Source organism: Pimephales promelas, chromosome 7 (assembly GCF_988280905.1).
Source record: "Pimephales promelas chromosome 7, fPimPro1.hap1.1, whole genome shotgun sequence".
Classification (NCBI taxonomy): domain Eukaryota; kingdom Metazoa; phylum Chordata; class Actinopteri; order Cypriniformes; family Leuciscidae; genus Pimephales; species Pimephales promelas.
Genome location: NC_142775.1, coordinates 25,401,491 through 25,426,467, shown reverse-complemented (window position 1 = coordinate 25,426,467; position 24,977 = coordinate 25,401,491). Strand labels below are relative to the sequence as shown.

At 40.1% G+C, this 24,977-nt stretch overlaps 1 protein-coding gene across 1 annotated transcript in view; it reads right to left on the bottom strand.

The window, feature by feature from the left end:
- Positions 1 to 12,683: 12,683 nt before the first annotated feature.
- The window catches only part of neb (nebulin), a 61,496-nt gene continuing 49,202 nt past the window's right edge, over positions 12,684 to 24,977 (bottom strand). The window contains exons 120-136 of the mRNA XM_089133653.1: positions 23,322 to 23,432; positions 22,201 to 22,311; positions 21,678 to 21,791; positions 21,469 to 21,573; positions 21,108 to 21,212; positions 19,980 to 20,084; positions 19,350 to 19,442; positions 18,866 to 18,958; positions 18,006 to 18,098; positions 17,140 to 17,232; positions 16,643 to 16,735; positions 16,166 to 16,273; positions 15,430 to 15,616; positions 15,153 to 15,245; positions 14,925 to 15,068; positions 13,638 to 13,741; positions 12,684 to 13,503 (exon numbers count right to left, since the gene is read on the bottom strand). Coding sequence (XP_088989779.1) covers positions 13,330 to 13,503; positions 13,638 to 13,741; positions 14,925 to 15,068; positions 15,153 to 15,245; positions 15,430 to 15,616; positions 16,166 to 16,273; positions 16,643 to 16,735; positions 17,140 to 17,232; positions 18,006 to 18,098; positions 18,866 to 18,958; positions 19,350 to 19,442; positions 19,980 to 20,084; positions 21,108 to 21,212; positions 21,469 to 21,573; positions 21,678 to 21,791; positions 22,201 to 22,311; positions 23,322 to 23,432 — 1,926 coding nt within the window. The 3' untranslated portion in view covers positions 12,684 to 13,329. The remainder of the gene's footprint in view (positions 13,504 to 13,637; positions 13,742 to 14,924; positions 15,069 to 15,152; positions 15,246 to 15,429; positions 15,617 to 16,165; positions 16,274 to 16,642; positions 16,736 to 17,139; positions 17,233 to 18,005; positions 18,099 to 18,865; positions 18,959 to 19,349; positions 19,443 to 19,979; positions 20,085 to 21,107; positions 21,213 to 21,468; positions 21,574 to 21,677; positions 21,792 to 22,200; positions 22,312 to 23,321; positions 23,433 to 24,977) is intronic.

Sequence of the window (24,977 nt, the reverse complement as noted above, 5' to 3'; positions counted from 1 at the left end):
GCCCAAAAAAAAAAAACGTAAGGGGTACCACTGTCGTTTTTTTTTCGGGCCGAATTTTTGAGTTTCGATATCTCAGCTCTGGAAGGGGCTAGAGCCTCCATTTTTGCACTCAGGTCTAAGTCTCATGGCCCTCTATCAGAATCCAGAGTTTTGGGAAGATTGGAGAAACTTAATTTTTCGCCCAAAAAAAAAAAACGTAAGGGGTACCACTGTCGTTTTTTTTTCGGGCCGAATTTTTGAGTTTCGATATCTCAGCTCTGGAAGGGGCTAGAGTCTCCATTTTTGAACTCAGGTTAACGTCTCATGGCCCTCTATCAGAATCCAGAGTTTTGGGAAGATTGGAGAAACTTAATTTTTCGCCCAAAAAAAAAAACGTAAGGGGTACAACTGTCGTTTTTTTTTTCGGGCCGAATTTTTGAGTTTCGATATCTCAGCTCTGGAAGGGGCTAGAACCTCCATTTTTGCACTCAGGTCTAAGTCTCATGGCCCTCTATCAGAATCCAGAGTTTTGGGAAGATTGGAGAAACTTAATTTTTCGCCCAAAAAAACCAAAACGTAAGGGGTACCACTGTCGTTTTTTTTTCGGGCCGAATTTTTGAGTTTCTAAATCTCAGCTCTGGAAGGGGCTAGAGTCTCCATTTTTGCACTCAGGTCTAAGTCTCATGGCCCTCTATCAGAATCCAGAGTTTTGGGAAGATTGGAGAAACTTAATTTTTCGCCCAAAAAAAAAAAAACGTAAGGGGTACCACTGTCGTTTTTTTTTCGGGCCGAATTTTTGAGTTTCGATATCTCAGCTCTGGAAGGGGCTAGAGCCTCCATTTTTGCACTCAGGTCTAAGTCTCATGGCCCTCTATCAGAATCCAGAGTTTTGGGAAGATTGGAGAAACTTAATTTTTCGCCCAAAAAAAAAAAAAACGTAAGGGGTACCACTGTCGTTTTTTTTTCGGGCCGAATTTTTGAGTTTCGATATCTCAGCTCTGGAAGGGGCTAGAGCCTCCATTTTTGCACTCAGGTCTAAGTCTCATGGCCCTCTATCAGAATCCAGAGTTTTGGGAAGATTGGAGAAACTTAATTTTTCGCCCAAAAAAAAAAAAACGTAAGGGGTACCACTGTCGTTTTTTTTTTTTCGGGCCGAATTTTTGAGTTTCGATATCTCAGCTCTGGAAGGGGCTAGAGTCTCCATTTTTGCACTCAGGTTAAAGTCTCATGGCCCTCTATCAGAATCCAGAGTTTTGAGAAGATTGGAGAAACTTAATTTTTCGCCCAAAAAAAAAAAAACCGTAAGGGGGTACCACTGTCGTTTTTTTTTCGGGCCGAATTTTTGAGTTTCGATATCTCAGCTCTGGAAGGGGCTAGAGCCTCCATTTTTGCACTCAGGTCTAAGTCTCATGGCCCTCTATCAGAATCCAGAGTTTTGGGAAGATTGGAGAAACTTAATTTTTCGCCCAAAAAAAAAAAACGTAAGGGGTACCACTGTCGTTTTTTTTTCGGGCCGAATTTTTGAGTTTCGATATCTCAGCTCTGGAAGGGGCTAGAGCCTCCATTTTTGCACTCAGGTCTAAGTCTCATGGCCCTCTATCAGAATCCAGAGTTTTGGGAAGATTGGAGAAACTTAATTTTTCGCCCAAAAAAACCAAAACGTAAGGGGTACCACTGTCGTTTTTTTTTCGGGCCGAATTTTTGAGTTTCGATATCTCAGCTCTGGAAGGGGCTAGAGCCTCCATTTTTGCACTCAGGTCTAAGTCTCATGGCCCTCTATCAGAATCCAGAGTTTTGGGAAGATTGGAGAAACTTAATTTTTCGCCCAAAAAAAAAAAACGTAAGGGGTACAACTGTCGTTTTTTTTTCGGGCCGAATTTTTGAGTTTCGATATCTCAGCTCTGGAAGGGGCTAGAGTCTCCATTTTTGAACTCAGGTTAACGTCTCATGGCCCTCTATCAGAATCCAGAGTTTTGGGAAGATTGGAGAAACTTAATTTTTCGCCCAAAAAAAAAAACGTAAGGGGTACAACTGTCGTTTTTTTTTTCGGGCCGAATTTTTGAGTTTCGATATCTCAGCTCTGGAAGGGGCTAGAACCTCCATTTTTGCACTCAGGTCTAAGTCTCATGGCCCTCTATCAGAATCCAGAGTTTTGGGAAGATTGGAGAAACTTAATTTTTCGCCCAAAAAAACCAAAACGTAAGGGGTACCACTGTCGTTTTTTTTTCGGGCCGAATTTTTGAGTTTCTAAATCTCAGCTCTGGAAGGGGCTAGAGTCTCCATTTTTGCACTCAGGTCTAAGTCTCATGGCCCTCTATCAGAATCCAGAGTTTTGGGAAGATTGGAGAAACTTAATTTTTCGCCCAAAAAAAAAAAACGTAAGGGGTACCACTGTCGTTTTTTTTTCGGGCCGAATTTTTGAGTTTCGGTATCTTAGCTCTGGAAGGGGCTAGAGCCTCCATTTTTGCACTCAGGTCTAAGTCTCATGGCCCTCTATCAGAATCCAGAGTTTTGGGAAGATTGGAGAAACTTAATTTTTCGGCCAAAAAAAAAAACGTAAGGGGTACCACTGTCGTTTTTTTTTTCGGGCCGAATTTTTGAGTTTCGATATCTCAGCTCTGGAAGGGGCTAGAACCTCCATTTTTGCACTCAGGTCTAAGTCTCATGGCCCTCTATCAGAATCCAGAGTTTTGTGAAGATTGGAGAAACTTAATTTTTCGCCAAAAAAAAAAAAAAAAACGTAAGGGGTACCACTGTCGTTTTTTTTTTTCGGGCCGAATTTTTGAGTTTCGATATCTCAGCTCTGGAAGGGGCTAGAGCCTCCATTTTTGCACTCAGGTCTAAGTCTCATGGCCCTCTATCAGAATCCAGAGTTTTGGGAAGATTGGAGAAACTTAATTTTTCGCCCGAAAAAAAAAAAACGTAAGGGGTACCACTGTCGTTTTTTTTCGGGCCGAATTTTTGAGTTTCGATATCTCAGCTCTGGAAGGGGCTAGAGCCTCCATTTTTGCACTCAGGTCTAAGTCTCATGGCCCTCTATCAGAATCCAGAGTTTTGGGAAGATTGGAGAAACGTAATTTTTCGCCCAAAAAAAAAAAAAACGTAAGGGGTACCACTGTCGTTTTTTTTTCGGGCCGAATTTTTTAGTTTCGATATCTCAGCTCTGGAAGGGGCTAGAGCCTCCATTTTTGCACTCAGGTCTAAGTCTCATGGCCCTCTATCAGAATCCAGAGTTTTGGGAAGATTGGAGAAACTTAATTTTTCGCCCAAAAAAAAAAAAACGTAAGGGGTACCACTGTCGTTTTTTTTTCGGGCCGAATTTTTGAGTTTCGATATCTCAGCTCTGGAAGGGGCTAGAGCCTCCATTTTTGCACTCAGGTCTAAGTCTCATGGCCCTCTATCAGAATCCAGAGTTTTGGGAAGATTGGAGAAACTTAATTTTTCGCCCAAAAAAAAAAACGTAAGGGGTACCACTGTCGTTTTTTTTTCGGGCCGAATTTTTGAGTTTCGATGTCTCAGCTCTGGAAGGGGCTAGAACCTCCATTTTTGCACTCAGGTCTAAGTCTCATGGCCCTCTATCAGAATCCAGAGTTTTGGGAAGATTGGAGAAACTTAATTTTTCGCCCAAAAAAAAAAAAAATAAGGGGTACCACTGTCGTTTTTTTTTTTTCGGGCCGAATTTTTGAGTTTCGATATCTCAGCTCTGGAAGGGGCTAGAGTCTCCATTTTTGCACTCAGGTTAAAGTCTCATGGCCCTCTATCAGAATCCAGAGTTTTGAGAAGATTGGAGAAACTTAATTTTTCGCCCAAAAAAAAAAAAACCGTAAGGGGTACCACTGTCGTTTTTTTTTTCGGGCCGAATTTTTGAGTTTCGATATCTCAGCTCTGGAAGGGGCTAGAGCCTCCATTTTTGCACTCAGGTCTAAGTCTCATGGCCCTCTATCAGAATCCAGAGTTTTGGGAAGATTGGAGAAACTTAATTTTTCGCCCCAAAAAAAAACGTAAGGGGTACCACTGTCGTTTTTTTTTTCGGGCCGAATTTTTGAGTTCCGATATCTTAGCTCTGGAAGGGGCTAGAGCCTCCATTTTTGCACTCAGGTTAAAGTCTCATGGCCCTCTATCAGAATCCAGAGTTTTGGGAAGATTGGAGAAACTTAATTTTTCGCCCCCCAAAAAAAAAAACGTAAGGGGTACCACTGTCGTTTTTTTTTCGGGCCGAATTTTTGAGTTTCGATATCTTAGCTCTGGAAGGGGCTAGAGCCTCCATTTTTGCACTCAGGTCTAAGTCTCATGGCCCTCTATCAGAATCCAGAGTTTTGGGAAGATTGGAGAAACTTAATTTTTCGCCCAAAAAAAAAAAACCGTAAGGGGTACCACTGTCGTTTTTTTTTCGGGCCGAATTTTTGAGTTTCGATATCTTAGCTCTGGAAGGGGCTAGAGCCTCCATTTTTGCACTCAGGTCTAAGTCTCATGGCCCTCTATCAGAATCCAGAGTTTTGGGAAGATTGGAGAAACTTAATTTTTCACCCAAAAAAAAAAAACGTAAGGGGTACCACTGTCGTTTTTTTTTTCGGGCCGAATTTTTGAGTTTCGATATCTTAGCTCTGGAAGGGGCTAGAGCCTCCATTTTTGCACTCAGGTCTAAGTCTCATGGCCCTCTATCAGAATCCAGAGTTTTGGGAAGATTGGAGAAACTTAATTTTTCACCCGAAAAAAAAAAACGTAAGGGGTACCACTGTCGTTTTTTTTTTCGGGCCGAATTTTTGAGTTTCGATATCTTAGCTCTGGAAGGGGCTAGAGCCTCCATTTTTGCACTCAGGTCTAAGTCTCATGGACCTCTATCAGAATCCAGAGTTTTGGGAAGATTGGAGAAACTTAATTTTTCGCCCAAAAAAAAAAAATGTATGTGTCGTTTTTTTTTTCGGGCCGAATTTTTGAGTTTCGATATCTCAGCTCTGGAAGGGGCTAGAGCCTCCATTTTTGCACTCAGGTCTAAGTCTCATGGCCCTCTATCAGAATCCAGAGTTTTGGGAAGATTGGAGAAACTTAATTTTTCGCCCAAAAAAAAAAAACGTAAGGGGTACCACTGTCGTTTTTTTTTTTCGGGCCGAATTTTTGAGTTTCGATATCTCAGCTCTTGAAGGGACTAGAGCCTCCATTTTTGCACTCAGGTCTAAGTCTCATGGCCCTCTATCAGAATCCAGAGTTTTGGGAAGATTGGAGAAACTTAATTTTTCGCCCAAAAAAAAAAAACGTAAGGGGTACCACTGTCGTTTTTTTTTTCGGGCCGAATTTTTGAGTTCCGATATCTCAGCTCTGGAAGGGGCTAGAGCCTCCATTTTTGCACTCAGGTTAAAGTCATATGGCCCTCTATCAGAATCCAGAGTTTTGGGAAGATTGGAAAAACTTAATTTTTCGCCCAAAAAAAAAAACGTAAGGGGTACCACTGTCGTTTTTTTTTCGGGCCGAATTTTTGAGTTTCGATATCTTAGCTCTGGAAGGGGCTAGAGCCTCCATTTTTGCACTCAGGTCTAAGTCTCATGGCCCTCTATCAGAATCCAGAGTTTTGGGAAGATTGGAGAGACTTAATTTTTCACCCGAAAAAAAAAAAACGTAAGGGGTACCACTGTCGTTTTTTTTTCGGGCCGAATTTTTGAGTTTCGATATCTTAGCTCTGGAAGGGGCTAGAGCCTCCATTTTTGCACTCAGGTCTAAGTCTCATGGACCTCTATCAGAATCCAGAGTTTTGGGAAGATTGGAGAAACTTAATTTTTCGCCCAAAAAAAAAAAACGTAAGGGGTACCACTGTCGTTTTTTTTTTTTCGGGCCGAATTTTTGAGTTTCGATATCTCAGCTCTGGAAGGGGCTAGAGCCTCCATTTTTGCACTCAGGTCTAAGTCTCATGGCCCTCTATCAGAATCCAGAGTTTTGGGAAGATTGGAGAAACTTAATTTTTCGCCCAAAAAAAAAAAAACGTAAGGGGTACCACTGTCGTTTTTTTTTCGGGCCGAATTTTTGAGTTTCGATATCTCAGCTCTGGAAGGGGCTAGAGTCTCCATTTTTTGCACTCAGGTCTAAGTCTCATGGCCCTCTATCAGAATCCAGAGTTTTGGGAAGATTGGAGAAACTTAATTTTTCGCCCAAAAAAAAAAAAAACGTAAGGGGTACCACTGTCGGTTTTTTTTCGGGCCGAATTTTTGAGTTTCGATGTCTCAGCTCTGGAAGGGGCTAGAACCTCCATTTTTGCACTCAGGTCTAAGTCTCATGGCCCTCTATCAGAATCCAGAGTTTTGGGAAGATTGGAGAAACTTAATTTTTCGCCCAAAAAAAAAAAAACGTAAGGGGTACCACTGTCGTTTTTTTTTTTTCGGGCCGAATTTTTGAGTTTCGATATCTCAGCTCTGGAAGGGGCTAGAGCCTCCATTTTTGCACTCAGGTCTAAGTCTCATGGCCCTCTATCAGAATCCAGAGTTTTGGGAAGATTGGAGAAACTTAATTTTCAAGAGGTCCTCGCTGCAGTCTGTAGCACGATGACGTAGCTGGACGGTCCAATACGTGTTGGACCCTGTAACGCGCGCATGCGCACTAGTCAAGTCAAGTCATCTTGATTTATATCGCTTTTAACAATTTAGATTGTTTCAAAGCAGCTTTCATTTAATGTAACAGATTGTCCGCTTTATAGCGGTTCATGAATAATGTTATTTTACAGCTAGTTAGTTTTGATTCTGTTGAAATGATAATTTGTTATTAAATTAGGGGATGACACCGTTCTCTCTAAACAGACTTTAAACGCGATCCTGTGATAAACGCTGATGGCACATGCACATTAAGAATTCATAGGCCTAGTTAGAGAGTTGGTGAACAATCGTTGATCTTCCAAGAATACATTTAAATATGGTCACGAGCGAAGCTCTTATTTTCAGAGCTTTCAGAATAAAACTTTTTTTTTAATAATTGCGACTTTTTCCTTACAATTGCGAGTATAGGCTACTTTTCGCAGACTTTATTTCTCAGAATTGTGAGATATAAAGTCAGAATTGCGTGAAATAAAGCCTCAATCGCATGTTATAAAGACATAATTGCTTGAAATAAAGCCTCAATCGCATGTTATAAAGACATAATTGCTTGAAATAAAGCCTCAATCGCATGTTATAAAGACAGAATTAGGTGAAATAAAGCCTCAATCGCATGTTATAAAGACAGAATTAGGTGAAATAAAGCCTCAATCGCATGTTATAAAGACATAATTGCGTGAAATAAACTAAAGCCTCAATCGCATGTTATAAAAGACATAATTGCTTGAAATAGCCTCAATCGCATGTTATAAAGACATAATTGCGTGAAATAAAGCCTCAATCGCATGTTATAAAGACAGAATTAGGTGAAATAAAGCCTCAATCGCATCTTATAAAGACAGAATTAGGTCAAATAAAGCCTTAATCGCATGTTATAGAGAAAGAATTAGGTGAAATAAAGCCTCAATCGCTTGTTATAAAGACAGAATTGCGTGAAATAAAGTCGCAATTGTGTGCTATAAAGTCAGAATTCTGACCTTTTTTCTCGCAATTCTGAATGTATAACATAAATGCGAGTTTATTATTACAAGATTTATTTTCCCCATGCTGTTATTATTTTAGCATTTTCCTTACTTATTCATCAATAATTACTTATAATTATTTAACAGTATTATACTACACAGTTTGAACATCATCTCAGTACAATAATGAGCTTACATATCACTTAAAACCAATGCATTCGAATTATAATCAGAGATCGGCACTGCGCATGCGTAAATGACGTCACCAAAACACACATCCATCCACTACGTATTGGACCATCCAGCTACGCCATCGTGCTACAGACTGCAGCGAGGGGTGTCTCTTAATTTTTCGCCCCCCAAAAAAAAAACGTAAGGGGTACCACTGTCGTTTTTTTTTTCGGGCCGAATTTTTGAGTTTCGATATCTCAGCTCTGGAAGGGGCTAGAGCCTCCATTTTTGCACTCAGGTCTAAGTCTCATGGCCTTCTATCAGAATCCAGAGTTTTGGGAAGATTGGAGAAACTTAATTTTTCGCCCAAAAAAAAAAAACGTAAGGGGTACCACTGTCGTTTTTTTTTCGGGCCGAATTTTTGAGTTTCGATATCTTAGCTCTGGAAGGGGCTAGAGCCTCCATTTTTGCACTCAGGTCTAAGTCTCATGGTCCTCTATCAGAATCCAGAGTTTTGGGAAGATTGGAGAAACTTAATTTTTCGCCCAAAAAAAAAACAAAAAACGTAAGGGGTACCACTGTCGTTTTTTTTTTCGGGCCGAATTTTTGAGTTTCGATATCTCAGCTCTGGAAGGGGCTAGAGCCTCCATTTTTGCACTCAGGTCTAAGTCTCATGGCCCTCTATCAGAATCCAGAGTTTTGGGAAGATTGGAGAAACTTAATTTTTCGCCCCAAAAAAAAAAAAAAACGAAAGGGGTACCACTGTCGTTTTTTTTTTCGGGACGAATTTTTGAGTTTCGATATCTCAGATCTGGAAGGGTCTAGAGCCCAGGGGCGTCGCAACCATGGGGGATGTGCGTGTTTTAACACCCACACTTTTCCCGGTGAGAGTGTTCAACACCCGCACTTTTTCTGCCGTTTTTCCGCAGTTTTACACAAACGCCTTTCTACAGTCGCTCCTCCGTTTCTCTGGCGCTCAGTGTGTGTGTGTGTGCGCTCGGTGCGGCTGTCTCCTCTCAAACATGACACCGGCTTTGAGTGTGTCCGGCTGATGATTGGCTGTTCTGCCTTAAGTCCCGCCTCTCTTGATGTGTTAGATGTATCGGTCAGCTCGTGCTGAGGAGGCGGGAACTTATGGTTGTTTACATCTCCCTTTTCCAGGTACTTTGAATGAGTGTTTATGCTTTCGAGTTTTTTAAATAAGCTTGATATGTGTTTGGGAAGATGTTATGTTTATGTTTTATTGACATGTCCAGTGTTTTCATTATTATATTTCGTATTTTTGGATAAACAGTAAAAGACTTGCGTTAGGCATTCTGTTTGTAATGCTGCGTGATTTGAAAAAAAAAAAAAAAAAAAAAAAAAAAACGCGCTCTTTGCTCACACGATCAGCATGGTGTTCTGTGTTTTCTCCTAAATAAAAGCTCAAGGGTTTATTTCTTACAAGTGAAGAAATTAGGACAAAAGTATTGTAATTTTGATAGCATAATATAGAATATAATGACAGACTCTATATCTTAACTATAAAGATGTTTGAGCCCTCTTTAGGTAAGCAACAAGTCCATGCTTTTTCGTTGTTCAATGTGCACAGGCCTGGGTCGAATCCAGTTGAAGCTCTTAATTTTGAGCTCTCAATGTGCTCCAGATTGATGCATTTAACCTTAAAATGTACCAAATTTTCTTGCGGGGGAGCATGCCCCCGAACCCCGCTAGAGGGACAGGGGTCTACGTAACATGCCCAAATTTAAATGACACATCCATCCCCCACACTTTTCAAAAGCTTGCTACGCCTCTGCTAGAGCCTCCATTTTTGCACTCAGGTTAAAGTCTCATGGCCCTCTATCAGAATCCAGAGTTTTGAGAAGATTGGAGAAACTTAATTTTTCGCCCGAAAAAAAAAAAAACCGTAAGGGGTACCACTGTCGTTTTTTTTTCGGGCCGAATTTCTGAGTTTCGATATCTCAGCTCTGGAAGGGGCTAGAGCCTCCATTTTTGCACTCAGGTCTAAGTCTCATGGCCCTCTATCAGAATCCAGAGTTTTGGGAAGATTGGAGAAACTTAATTTTTTGCCCAAAAAAAAAAAACGTAAGGTGTACCACTGTCGTTTTTTTTTTTTTCGGGCCGAATTTTTGAGTTTCGATATCTCAGCTCTGGAAGGGGCTAGAACCTCCATTTTTGCACTCATTTCTAAGTCTCATGGCCCTCTATCAGAATCCAGAGTTTTGGGAAGATTGGAGAAACTTAATTTTTCGCCCAAAAAAAAAACGTGAGGGGTACCACTGTCGTTTTTTTTTTCGGGACGAATTTTTGAGTTTCGATATCTCAGCTCTGGAAGGGGCTAGAGCCTCCATTTTTGCACTCAGGTCTAAGTCTCATGGCCCTCTATCAGAATCCAGAGTTTTGGGAAGATTGGAGAAACTCAAAATTTCGCCCCCCGAAAAAAAAACAAAAGGGGTAACACTGTCGTTTTTTTTCGGAGGGCGAAATTTTGAGTTTCTCCAATCTTCTCAAAACTCTGGATTCTGATAAAGGGCCATGAGAATTAGACCTGAGTGCAAAAATGGAGTCTCTAGACCCTTCCTGAGCTGAGATATTGAGATCCCACATAGCATTTATGCCATTATAAAAATAGTGGGTTACTGGACAAATAGTGGGTTTGTGGACACATGGTTTTTAAGCTTAGCTTTCAAAATTTTGGGATGAAAACTATTTTACTGCACTCAGGGAGGCCCCGTGAGTCTGTGGCACCAAGGGCCGTCCCAAAATTCCACCGTCCACGAACCCACTATTTTTATAATGGGATAAATGCTATGTGGGATCGCAATATCTCAGCTCAGGAAGTGTCTAGAGACTCCATTTTTGCACTCAGATCCATGTTTCATGGCCCTCTATCAGAATCCAGAGTTTCAAGAAGATCAGAGAAACTCAAAATTTCGCCCCCCGAAAAAAAAACCAAAAGGGGTAAGTAACACTGTCGTTTTTTTCGGAGGGCGAAATTTTGAGTTTCTCCAATCTTCTCAAAACTCTGGATTCTGATAGAGGGCCATGAGACTCAGACCTGAGTGCAAAAATGGAGTCTCTAGACCCTTCCTGAGCTGAGATATTGAGATCCCACATAGCATTTATGCCATTATAAAAATAGTGGGTTACTGGACAAATAGTGGGTTTGTGGACACGTGGTTTTTAAACTTAGCTTTCAAAATTTTGGGATGAAAACTATTTTACTGCACTCAGGGAGGCCACCTGAGTCTTTGGCACCAAGGGCCGTCCAAAAATTCCACCGTCCACGAACCCACTATTTTTATAATGGGATAAATGCTATGTGGGATCGCAATATCTCAGCCCAGGAAGGGTCTAGAGACTCCATTTTTGCACTCAGGTCTAAGTCTCATGGCCCTCTATCAGAATCCAGAGTTTCAAGAAGATCAGAGAAACTCAAAATTTTGCCCCCCGAAAAAAAAACAAAAGGGGTAACACTGTCGTTTTTTTCGGGGGCGAAATTTTGAGTTTCTCCAATCTTCTCAAAACTCTGGATTCTGATAAAGGGCCATGAGACTTAGACCTGAGTGCAAAAATGGAGTCTCTAGACCCTTCCTGAGCTGAGATATTGAGATCCCACGTAGCATTTATGCCATTATAAAAATAGTGCGTTATTGGACAAATAGTGGGTTTGTGGACACGTGGTTTTTAAGCTTAGCTTTTAAAATTTTGGGATGAAAACTATTTTACTGCACTCAGGGAGGCCCCCTGAGTCTGTGGCACCAAGGGCCGTCCCAAAATTCCACCGTCCACGAACCCACTATTTTTATAATGGGATAAATGCTATGTGGGATCGCAATATCTCAGCCCAGGAAGGGTCTAGAGACTCCATTTTTGCACTCAGGTCTATGTCTCATGGCCCTCTATCAGAATCCAGAGTTTCAAGAAGATCAGAGAAACTCAAAATTTCGCCCCACGAAAAAAAACAAAAGGGGTAACACTGTCGTTTTTTTTCGGGGGGCGAAATTTTGAGTTTCTCCAATCTTCTCAAAACTCTGGATTCTGATAAAGGGCCATGAGACTTAGACCTGAGTGCAAAAATGGAGTCTCTAGACCCTTCCTGAGCTGAGATATTGAGATCCCACGTAGCATTTATGCCATTATAAAAATAGTGGGTTATTGGACAAATAGTGGGTTTGTGGACACATGGTTTTTAAGCTTAGCTTTCAAAATTTTGGGATGAAAACTATTTTACTGCACTCAGGGAGGCCCCCTGAGTCTGTGGCACCAAGGGCCGTCCCAAAATTCCACCGGAATCCAGAATCCAGAGTTTCAAGAAGATCAGAGAAACTCAAAATTTCGCCCCACGAAAAAAAAAAAAAAAGGGGTAACACTGTTGTTTTTTTTCAGGGGGCGAAATTTTGAGTTTCTCTGATCTTCTTGAAACTCTGGATTCTGATAAAGGGCCATGAGACTTAGACCTGAGTGCAAAAATGGAGTCTCTAGACCCTTCCTGAGCTGAGATATTGAGATCCCACGTAGCATTTATGCCATTATAAAAATAACGGGTTATTGGACAAATAGTGGGTTTGTGGACACATGGTTTTTAAGCTTAGCTTTCAAAATTTTGCGATGAAAACTATTTTACCGCACTCAGGGAGGCCCCCTGAGTCTGTGGCAATGCGGCTTTAGTCTGCGCACTTGCGTTTTCGGGACCAGACATGCGCAGTCGTGAGCAGGAAGTAAAGCCGCAAAATCAATTGGCCTCACTTTTGAGGGCTTGTGCGGCACGCTTGGTTTAAATAATATTAAAGTGTTATTTCTTCCAAAAATTAAAATTCTGTAATTTGCTCAGACAAAAAATAGTGAATATTAAAAATGATGTCATTTGTGTTGCAAAGATGAATGGAAATTAGAGGTTTGGAACATGAGAGTAAATGAAAGAATTTACATTTTTATGATATATTTTAAACTTTTAAAAAAAGAGAAAAACTCCATGACAGGAAACAAATTTACTGCAGAAGCGCGGTGTGCTTTATTGGCTACTGATTCGAGGTATACATCTTCCTCTAATCCTACACCCACAGAATCAAAGAAACAAAACACACATGCAAATAGTGGCCAGCCTTCAGCAAGGGAGGGAGGAGGCTCGGTTTAAATCAATACATTTCATGTCAGAGTAATTGATGCCTTGTCCTCAACATTCTCATGTTTTTTTGTTGTTTTTTTCATGTGGCAACTTTAGTGCCTCTGTTCGGTTTTTATAAAACACTGAACTTCTGGTTTTCCTTTTCACATATAAAGTGAACCATGAGCCCATCTCTCTTTGTGCAAAAGTTTCATTGTTAAAACTTTCACAATGGCCTTCTTTGAATGAAGTGTAATTGCAATATACAAAAATAATGGGCTCCAGTTACTTAACTGCTAGAATAGAAGAAAAAGATAAATACAAGTGTCTGTGACTTAAATAGGTATGTATATTTCTCATGCCACAACCACAATAGACTTAGTGACATGGGCACAAACGAAATTGCATAACAGTAATGAGGACAAACAGTAATGTAACTACTTAGGACTAACAGTACACATAAAATGCTTGTTTCTGTCTTAGTGGATATCAAACTCCCCTATCCACAAGGAGTTTGACAGGGCAGTAGTTGTATTTAGATGGCTTCCACATAGTTGGCGGGCAGCATACCGGTTTTTCCAGTACGCTGCACAGTACCATACATCCAACCCTCATCAATAGACTGCACATTCACGATGACATCACCATCCTTGAAGGACACCTCATCACTGTCAGCACCAGCGTAGTCATACATGGCACGGACAGTTTTCTGTTTAGGGCAGAGGGGAGAATATTAAACGAATAGCTTCACTACATGGAATATGCTGTTACTATTTAGACTAAGATATTGTAAAGCATATGCATTGAGTTTATTAAAGTTGCCATTGGTCTCTCAGTACTTACTCCAGTGGTTGAGGGATGTGAGGGGACAGAAGAAACAGTGGTCTGTTGTGTTGCCACAGAGGAGGATCTCTGCTGAACCTCTGTAGTCTTGGTTTGTGTGTATCCTAAATGAGAAAACAGCAGATTTAATAGCATAAATATCTCATCAGATAATTAACATTCAGATTTTGGCCCCTTACAGGCAATCTTCAACCGTTATTAGTACCATTGAGATGGTAGACCAGATTAACACTTTTACATATCATTTTATAGGGGAAATTGGCAACTCTAGTTATTTCTTTGCTGATTTTCACTTTTGTTGTCACATGTTTTCTCAACAAGTTCCCCCTACAGCTTAGCAGCATATATTTTCACAACACTGTCATAAAAAAAAACCTCACTTGCGGGCTGCGGCACATTCTTTCTACCGCTGCTCATGTGCATTTGTTATTATCGGAGCTGGCCAACTTTATCGTGTGGAGGAGCTATGTCTACCGGGGTGGTAATCCATCATACTGTACACAGTATAATAGAATTATTTTGAATTGCTATAAAGCAAAAAAAAAAAATAATAATAATAATAGTAATAATTAAAAAAAAAAAACTCCTGGATTTTGTTTAAATATATTTGTTAATTCATTTTTGTCCGTCCTTAATGTTGCAATGTAACTCTATCCATCTGTTCCTGATTCGATATTGAAATGTGGACATTGCACTCACTCTTTTCAACATCAGAGCAGTCTGTAATTTTCAATGAAAGATCGAGTTATGATATTTTGAATAAACATTACGAGATCAAGTTCAACGTTTTTTTTTTTGTTTTGTTTTTTTTTTTTAAATTAACACAATCAGTAATTCACAAAAAAGATCAATAGCATGCATTGCAGTAGCCCTCAATCGGCTCATTGGGTCTATACGACCCCAATCGACTTTTACTTTATAAAAAAAAGGTTCCCTTCATCTCAATGGAATAAGATTTTGAGACTTTTCATATATTATCTATCTATACACACACAAACACACACAAAAAATTGCTTGATTCGGTTGTTCTGAAGGTATGTAAAAAAAAAAAATGTTTACACTTCTGGTCTTCAGGGTCAATATGACCCCACATTGAAATGAATGGGAAATGTGAAAAAAAAAAAAAAAAAAAAAAAAAAACTATTGTTGGGGTCGTATAGAGACCCCGAGGCCCAGAAGTGTAAACAGGAAACGAAGACCATTTGAAGGTTAAAAAAATAGATGGGTTGAATTTTCATTTCATGCCAACTGTAAAGACAAAAGAAATGGGGCACTTTAAACATGTACCGTGTAAATTCGAGACACCAAAGCCATTGCTGTAGAGCAATGCATGGTGGTCCACGTTCTCAGACACCTCGGACTTCTCATCGCCCACCCCACTCATTGCGCTGGTGGAGCGGGAGTGCTCCTTGCTGCGGCGCTGGGCTTGGACTAAATAATAGGACAAACATGTCAATGCTCCCTCCTCTTTGAAAGACTGTCTTCAATCGTAATAACTGTTTTATGGTGACCCACCTGACATCATATGAAGACTTCTGGACTGGATGTTGTCCTCGGCAGGGTCATAGTCAAAGACAGAGCCAGGGTTTGTGCGCCAGACACGCAGGTCTTAGAGAATGTAAACTCAGTTTTAGTGAATGTCTCTATTCAAAACTCATTTGGTTTCTGTATATCATTTATATATTATTCATTACATAGGTGTCATGCTTTTCTAGCTTTACAGGAAGAGAAATCAGTTTCTAAACTCAAGTGTGTTTAGTGTGTACAAGAAACACAGTGTGTGTCAGCTGACCAGTGATGGTCTCCTGATCATGTTCCTCTGCACGTCTCCTCTCCATCTCCACCACACGTCGCTGGATGCCGCGGTAGCTGATGTCACTGAAGTCCTGCGTGTTCCTCTTCACACGATCAGTTATGGGGTCAGAGATGGTGGGGGTGAAGCTGCCCTTACTCTTCTCAAAGTCCTCGTGGTATCTGACCTGACAGGACCAATAGACAGCAAAACATGAGTCAGGACACTAAGAACCTGCTACAGCAACAATCCATTTGTCGTCCAAAGTCTCAATTGGCAATTCGAATGGCTTTTTTAAATGAGAAAAGAAACTGTAGGGTGGGACTTGATTTTGTCCAATGGAAATTGATAGGGTAGTTGGATGGTTTTGGTTTGCTGCTGTGATCTCATGTGAGGGACAGGATGTCCCACCCTCATGCCAGTAAACATGTCATATTATAGAACAGAAGAGTTGTCGTTCCAAGAGGGAGGGGAAGTTATTTTGATTTGAGATTACGAGAGCACAATAAATAATGATGTCTGTGCCAGATCCAGTCTGCAGAATTTGGGCAGGCGAATTGACAGATTTTGCAGAAAACTGTGTAGTCAACGATGGGTACAGACTGTAACTGACTGTAATACAACCTTGTACATTTACCTCCCATTTTGAACGCAATAGGGTTGACCTTCATATAATATCGAAAAATCAGTACATTGCAAAATAATGATAAAGGTCAAGATGTGAACATCATCTTACTCCAGAGATGATACGCTGGGTTTCTTTAACACGTCTCATCTCAGGGGTGTCCAGCACAAAGGCGGCCTTCCCCTGCACCTGCTTACGGAAGCTGTCAGAGTACAGAACCTAAACAAAAGTCACAGAAAATACTTACATTATAAACCTGAATTATGATTATGTATCAAGACCCTGTGGTAGACACACCAGGAAATCAGGACATTAGACAAAGAACATGAATATGACATCCATCAGCAAAACCCTGGGTGTTATTGTGAATTCAGACAGATGAATTAGAAGGATCTTCAGAGGGCTGGATTAAAAGTCGGTAGGTCCCGAGATGAACCTTTGTAGTGATGATGATCAGTTACTGAATTAAATTCAGCATATGGAAGAATAAAGTTAATATTATTAGCCTCCTAAGTGAAATGAGGGTATTAGAGCAGTTACGTTTACACACGGCAAACACACACACTCGTGTCCTGTGGCTGTGAGTACCGAGCTAATCTGCACTTGGTTCCGTTTGACCCGTTCCATCTCTGGAGTGAACACCACAGGCGTTCCCTTGGCAGAGAGGTCCTTATACAAAACCTAGAGTAGAAAAGAACAGCGCCCCCAGAGGCCAGTCAGACACAAAACACCACACAGACGCTAGAGTCTCAGGAGAGTCGCAGTCACATCAAACGTCACACACAACACACAATGAGTTTATTTCCTAGAATTAAAAAAATAGGAAACTGGTTGGGAAGGGAAAACAACAAATATGGGATATCTGGTGTTGGTTTAATTTTGGATTAGGAACGATGTTTGCAGTTGAATAATTCCCATACATTTGAACTCACAGCAAAGGGTAACTAACTATGGTGGAGTATGATTTTGTGAATTACATTAGATGAAAATGATGGCATTGTAAGAGTGGAAAAAGAAGAAGAATACTGGAAGCGTTAATGGGGTACAGAGCCACTCTCAAGTAAACCCTGTGGAGCTTCCACTACCGAGCTGATGTGCTTCTGATTCTCTCTGACCCGCTTCATCTCGGGGAGGTCCGGTATGGCTGTGCCTTGACCCAGCGAATCCTTGTATTTTATCTACCCAAGGATTAATTACGACATATCAAATAAACAACACGCACATGAACCAAACAGCAACAGAACAAACATCTACAAAGATGACATACACAAAATCATTAGCTCTGTTCCAAACCCAAGCCTCCTCGCTGCCTACGCAGACGTCTGCCTTTTAAAATTGCATTATAAGTGCCCATAAGAGGCATACTTGTAAATTTCTACATAGGCAGCAGTTTTATATACTACAAAAATAGCATTTAGCATCAGAGACTCGACCCACCACGTACTATTTAAGTTTAACAATCCATAAAGTTGTCAACTTTTCATAACAGCCTTTGGGTCAGGAGTGTGCCTATGATGCCTTCAAATGCTCCCTTGGTAGGCAGCTTACTAGGTTTTGGAGCAAATCAATTATGTAGGCAAAAAACTGATAATGTTGCTGATAAACAAAACAAGTTTAAAACTAGATCTTACCCGCAAGATTTTGTAAAAAAAAAAAAAAAAAAAAAAAAAAAAAGGTATGGTACCTAATTATTGCTAATATCAATAATATTAATTAAATCTGCGGCTAAATAGATATTACTGACAAAAGGGAATACAGGATTTTGTCACATGAGCTACACAAGAGTTACAACTATTTTTATGAATGATGGATTTGATGCAGTGACTTCTTCTCAGGATCACTAGAGGGACTAGTATAAACAGATGGAGGCTAAAGGGGTTTCTTAGATGATGGAGAGACGAGGAAAAGGGAATGTTTTATGGGTGGGATAAAGGGATACATCGCAGTGTACCGTGCTAATATTTTGCTGATTGCGTTTAACTCTCTCCATCTCTGGCGTTTCTGAAATTGATGTTCCTCCTCCCAAGTCTTCCTTGTATTGGATCTTAACACATGTAGAGGCAATGAGGCAAAAATTAAACAAAAAACCAAGATAAAAAATGACTTGAAATCTTATGATGTCAATAATTGTCAGATATCACGTGTAAAAAAAAAAAGAAAAGAAATCTATGACATACAAAATGCCTTTGAAGATGTCAGAATACATCTTAAATTGTCTCTAAACAAAGTAGGGAAAATAATTTGGTCATATACTGTGAGGTATAAACACTAACGTTCAAAATCTTGAGGTCCGTAAGATTTTTTTAAAAGGAATTATGAAAAAAATATATCACAGTTTCCACTAAATATTAAGCAGCTTAAAATGTTAAGCAGCAAATGTTGCCGCATTGATAATAATAAGAAATGTTTCTTGAGCACTAAATCATCATATTAGAAATGATTTCTGAAGGATCATGTGAAATTTAAGCTTTGCCTTCACAGGAATAAATTACATTTTAAAATATATTCACAGTTCTGTTAAATGGTATTTCACAACAACTATAGCATATAAATAACATTTATTTTATTTTTGATCAAATAAAAACAGCCTAGGTGAGCATAACATCTTACAAACTCCAAGCGTTTTTTGAATGGTAAACTATGGAGTAAAATACATAAAATAGTGAAGGGGAGCTTTTGGTTTTTTTAGGGACGTTTATCCTTACCAATAAGCTGAAGAAGGGGTAAATGAGACTTAGATAAAGATGAAGAATGAGAGTATACAGTAAAATGTTTAAAGCAATGAGTCTTCCTCAAAGAGAAAATCACTACCGAGCTGATGTTCTTCTGGGTGTCCCGTACACGCTTCACCTCAGGAAGGTCAGGTATAGAAATGCCTTGACTTCGCGAATCCCTGTATTTAATCTAATACACATTTCAGGTCCATTAAGAGCATGAAATAATTGACAGGATCAAATAAGTGATAAAGTCAGAGAATGCAAAAATGGGATGAAAGGGGTAAAAAGAGAGGAGAGGTTGAGTGTTTTTAACAATGCAACACTAGTTAAAGTCTTGGAACCACTTTCGGATGAAGATGGATACATTTATGGATCATGTTATAATATGTTATTAAAACTGATGAGAGGCATGGCTATTTATTTAAAATGATTACTTCATATTAGATGCTCTATTTTAAAATGAATGTTTGAAATTACATTTTTTAGAATGCTGTCATACATAAAGGAGGCATTATGTTGTTTTTTAGGGACTCTCCCATGGGAAGGAGGGTGAATGGTTGGGTCACAACACTGAGTACCGTGCTAATAGCCTCCTGATTGCGTTTAACCCTCTCCATCTCAGGGGTTTCAGCTATGGATGTTCCTTGCCCAAGCTCCTCCTTGTACTGGATCTTTAGAATTGTACAAGAATGATGATGCATTAACATTTGTTTTTTATCTTGTATGATAAGTAGCTTTCATTTGTTTTGTCTGGGGACGCTTCAGAATGTGCCCTAGCACATAAAACAGACCAAACATGTGAGAAGAGATGGACAAACAAAGAAACTACACCATTTCAAACACAACATTTCAAACACACAAGACAGATACAAACCAAACAAGTAAAATATGTACATATATTAAGCTTGTAAAATGGTTAGAGCTACTGTTTAGGAGGAATAAAGGTCAACAGCATCAAATTTGATGATTACTGTTAGTGGCTTTGCTAATTTATGACTAAGTATTAAACTACGGTCTGTTTAGGATATCTATATTTATATTATATAAAAAGAGCTGGATGTCAAGAAATGTTAACTTGAGGTTGTACAGAAAAAACAAGGAAAAGGTGGTGTAAAGCAAGAAAAGAGAACAGAAAAATAACCAAAAAAAAAAAGTGGTTAGAATGTTGAAAAAAAAAAAAAAACATATACTCATTAAGCAGTAAATACCGAGCTGAAATTCTTTGTATTTTCTTTAACACGAAGCATTTCAGGAGTGTCCTTTACTGCTGAAAACTTGCCCTTACTGTTTTTAAGGTCAATCTGGTACTGAAGCTAAAAAGAAAAGAGCACAAAGGCAGTCAAAACTGACACAAAAATGCAACAAGAGAAAACAGTTCTCATTCAAAATCAAGAGAAGTGTGTTACTAAAATGGACAACCAAGTAAGCCACATAACAAATCTGTCTACACTTTAATATCCCTCTCTCTTTTTTTTTCATACAAAAACACATGAAAGACAGAGACCAAAGACAACAAAGGATTCAAACTCCAAATTTAGGCTAAGGGCCCTTTCACACCTACCTTGTTTGGTCCGGACTTTCAGACTTTTCAGTTTGGTTCTAATCAAAATTACAGGTGTGAAACAAACGGATGAAATTTGGTCACACGAAAAGAGGTAATCTCGGTCCGGATCAAACTGAACAAAGGTTTGGTTCGTTTCTAGTGTGAAAGCATTTCTGTATGGTTCGGACTTTCAGACCTTTTACAGGAAGTTCTGGTAGTTCCCGTATAGCCGAAAAAACAGAATGAGGCAGGAAAAATAAGCACATGGGGAGAGAGGAGGAGATGAGGTTTTAATTGAATTATGGTCTGATGACATAATTAGAAGTCTACTTGCAGTCTTCTCCTCATTTCCTGCCGGTGACGATAAAATAAAATTTGGCGAATTTGAACTAGCCTTGTGTATAGTTGGTTCTGCAGGTATTTATGCCATACAAATATAGTTGCTACGATATGCGTCTGTTCATTCATGTTGTTATAGTTACCCGCCGAATTGACAATACGCTGCATCAGACGCACATCCATTTACAAAACCAATCAATGTCAAGATGCAGCCTACATAGATGATGACGACAAGACGCAAGTATGTCACGTAAAGTTCTTTAGTGCACTCGCATAACTGCAGTGTGAAACCAAACCAAAACTTTCTGAAAGTATAAAATGTATCAAAACGTGAACTTTGGTTTTTGGACCTTGGTGCAGACTTTCAGGTGTGAAAACGCCCTAAAACATAAACATAATATTGACTGAACAGACATAATATGCACTGGCTCAAAGCCCGCGGAGAAACACTTACGGTGCTAAAGTTCTTCTGGTTCTCACGCACTCTTTGCATCTCAGGAGTGTCCAACACTGGCACATAGTGTGACATGGTCTTCTCAGCCTCCTCCTTGTACTTTTTCTATAAGGTTAAATACAAAGTTGAATCATAAAAATCATAATAATAAACAGAGCAAATCCTCATACCATCGGTGGTCAGGCCCTGTTATTTTTCTAGTTTGTTTTTTATTCATTGTTATATGGAATTTAGCAACCCTTTTACCAAAATGTGTCTATATACAAATCCAAACGTCTTAATAATAAAAGTTTTAAAATAGGTAAATTCATACCAATACACTAGCAATAAACATTGTTCTTCAAAGAAGCAACCCTCATACCTGGCTCACAAGGTTCCTGATCTGCTGAGCGTGGAGGATGTCAGGGGTGTCAATGACTGTGGTGTATGTGGCTCTGTCATGCTCAGCATTCTGCTTGTACTTGGCCTGGAAAAACAAATTAACCAGCAATCAATGTATTGTTGAAATGTTGATGCTATTACCGTAGTTGAGGGAATACTGAATTGATGGGTTGAAGATCATCTGTGTACCTGACTGAGGATATCTGTGGCGTTCTTTGCCCTCAAGAAGTCTGGAGTGTCAGTGGCCAAAGCCAACATGCCTTTTCCCTTGATATCTTGCTCCAATCCTTTCTTGTACTCTCTCTGCAGGAATTGGGCAGAAATGAGATTATGTCCATATGTTTGTTTATCAGTCATCTTAACATTCACACCAATAAACATTCCTGTGGGCTGCAAACACATATATAAAAAGGAGAATAAGAAGAAAAGTGTGATGATATTAACATCAAAGCTGTGAAGGAAAAATAGGGAAAATAAGGGAGAAGATTTAGAATTGAAAGACAAAATGACATTTAGTGGAAGTCTCGGTCAGATGAGTTGAATTGCTTTGCCAAACCTGATGGCACATCAAACATCCATAAGCTTGGTTAGTTTTCTCATTAGCAAGAGGCAAAGTGACCAGTTTCTGCCTGATTAGTCTGATGAGGAGAAAGTGGCGGTCTGGGAGAGGACTATAGGTAAGATAAGTCAGTTTGAGCTATAGCCATCCTACCTCACAAAGGATATGAGTAGCATTCTTTGCTCTCAGTAACTCAGGAGTTTCCTCCAGCACTGTAAGCCCTTTACCCTTCACCCCTTCCTCTAGATCCTTCCTGTACTCTTTCTACAGGGCGGAGAAGAACAGAAATACTGCAGACACATAGCACACACAGACACAGTACTGCGCCCACTGACATGTCAAAGTCACCAAGCATTTGCACTGAGTTTAAGATAATGTTTCACACACAGATTATAACCAAGGTGTATGTTGTTGTTGACCTTACATAAAAAGTAATTGAACATAATCTACTTGGAGCAAATGCATTGCTGAGTTTGAAAAGCAACCAGATAAAGCCATATACAATATTTATCACAAATGTCACAGGCAAGAATATTGACAAAAACAGTGTCTGAGACGTTTTAACATGTACATTCGTTTTGCAGCATTCCTATAATTTTAAAGCCAAACTAAAATCTAATGAAGTTAAATAAAATAAAATGTTATGTCATGTGCATGCTCAGGGTAACTAAATATTCATGGTAACCAAGATCTTATGAGGTTAAAAACAAACAAACAAACACACACACACACACACACACACACACACACACACACACACACACACATATATATATATATATATATATATATATATATATATATATATATATATATATATATATATATATATATATAACATTTCCAGGAAAACATGAAAAAATTAAAATATCAAATAATTTGAAAGACTGCATAGTGATAGAGATTGGATAATGATAACTTGGCGAAAATAGAAAAAAATGTAGTATTAAAAATATAAGGATTTTCATAATTTTCATTAATTTTGAAAATCCAGGCCTGGAATGGCATTCCCTAATATGTCCAGGTTTTTCATGACTGTTGGAACTTTGTTAAAACCAGCAACAGCAGAAAACACACACACAGACACACACAGATGTTGGAGGGGGAAGGGAATTAGTCTATTACAACGGAAGGATGGTTCATGCATACTAACCATAACCTACTTGGGTGTAACTGGAAACTTCAAATACACTCATGTAAAGGATTATAATGCGTATGTGGTCTTAGTATTATTACCAGGATGGAAGGAAGATAATATAAGGGCTTCATGTTACCTCGCTAATAATTTTCGTGGCGTGTCTGACATGCATCATGGCAGGGGTGACCTCCAACCCAGAGAGGTTCTTTCCTTTCATTGTCATCTCAAAGTCCTTCTTATACTCTTTCTATCCACCACAAATATAGAAGAGTGGGAGATACATGAAGCTTCAGGCATGCGGGTCTAGTACACCATGGTACACACTGGTTCCTCAGTCCAAGATTGTGACAGTTCATATAATGTTTTGAGTATCTTGATGTTGATTTAAAACGAATCGGTTACCTAACGTAACCTCCGTTCTCCCTAGATGAGGGAACGAGTATTACGTAAGCTAGCTTACGCTAAGGGAAAGATTAATCTTTTCTGAGAAGTTGAAGCCAAAAAATTATCCTATAATTTGTATCCATTGTCAACGCAGTTCAACTGCCGCAAAACATGACATGAGCGGGCTAGCTAGCAGCTCATAGGTTCGCTCACAGAGAACTACTACAGCCTATGGGAGAACTCGGCTGAACTCGCGACCAATGAGAGCCTGACATGCTCTCATTGCGTCAAAGCCCGCCAAAATGGACATGGCTCGAGTGTATAAATATTCGCCAGTCTCTCGCTGTACTATGGTTTTAATGAATGAAGCGAGAACTGCATTGCAAGCACGGCCTAAACCTAACGCTGTGCGCGCTAAGCATCCACAATGTGTACCAGGGGAGGGATCCCAGGGGACCCTAAGTGGGAATAAGTATGTACGTGAAATATAAGGCCAGCAAGCGGGCCGGTGATAGTGTAGTACATAAGCCATAGACAGTAAAAGAAAGACATAAGTACATGAGGGAAGAACAAGCGGCATGCCGGTTGTTTGAGTGTGACTTCAGAAGAGCTTAGAGTCGCGAGGAGTTTGTTGACCGTAAGTACTTTGAACGGTCTTCTCATGAGCGCTTTGATCAAAATTCTGAGATCTAAGATCGGTCTGAGGCTGCCGTCTTTCTTGGGGACAAGAAAATAACGGCCGTAAAACCCCGACTCGCTCATAGAAGGCGGTACTCTCTCTATGGCCCTTTTGCACAAAAACTTTGCTATCTAGGAGCGAAGCGTGTTGGCTGCTTCTGAACTCACTGAAGTTTCGAGCCGCGCACGGAAGCGTGGAGGGCGGCGGCGGAACTGTGATAGCTGCTTAACACCCACGGGGAGATTCCCGGAATAGCTTCCCACGCTTTGAAGCGTAACGCTAGAGTGAATGGCCATATCGCCCTGATTTCTGCACGTAGCGGCCTGAACACAGTGTGTGGGCGTGCTTAGTTTTTGTAGCAACGGGAAATACACTCAGAGGAGTTTATGGGTCGTGAAACAGAGCGGGCAGAGGGGGGACGCGCACACAGGCTCGTGGACGCGCTTATGCACTCCGACACTAGAGCGGGCTGTGACCACTTTATGGGGGTGGACTCTGAGGTACACGGGACATGTGGTGCTTTTGTGTACGGGTGAACACAGGATCGTGGGCACATTGTCTACACAAGAGGATTTTATGCTCTTTTGAGGTTTCTCATTTAGGCGCTCGCAAGCGGGCAGAGACCGGCTTGTTTGTGGCGGTGAAAACTGCTGCAGTAGTCACATCAGCGGGGACTGACAGAGGGCGAAGCTTTGATGGCGGTCCAGCCGCAGGGGGGAAACCCCGTCG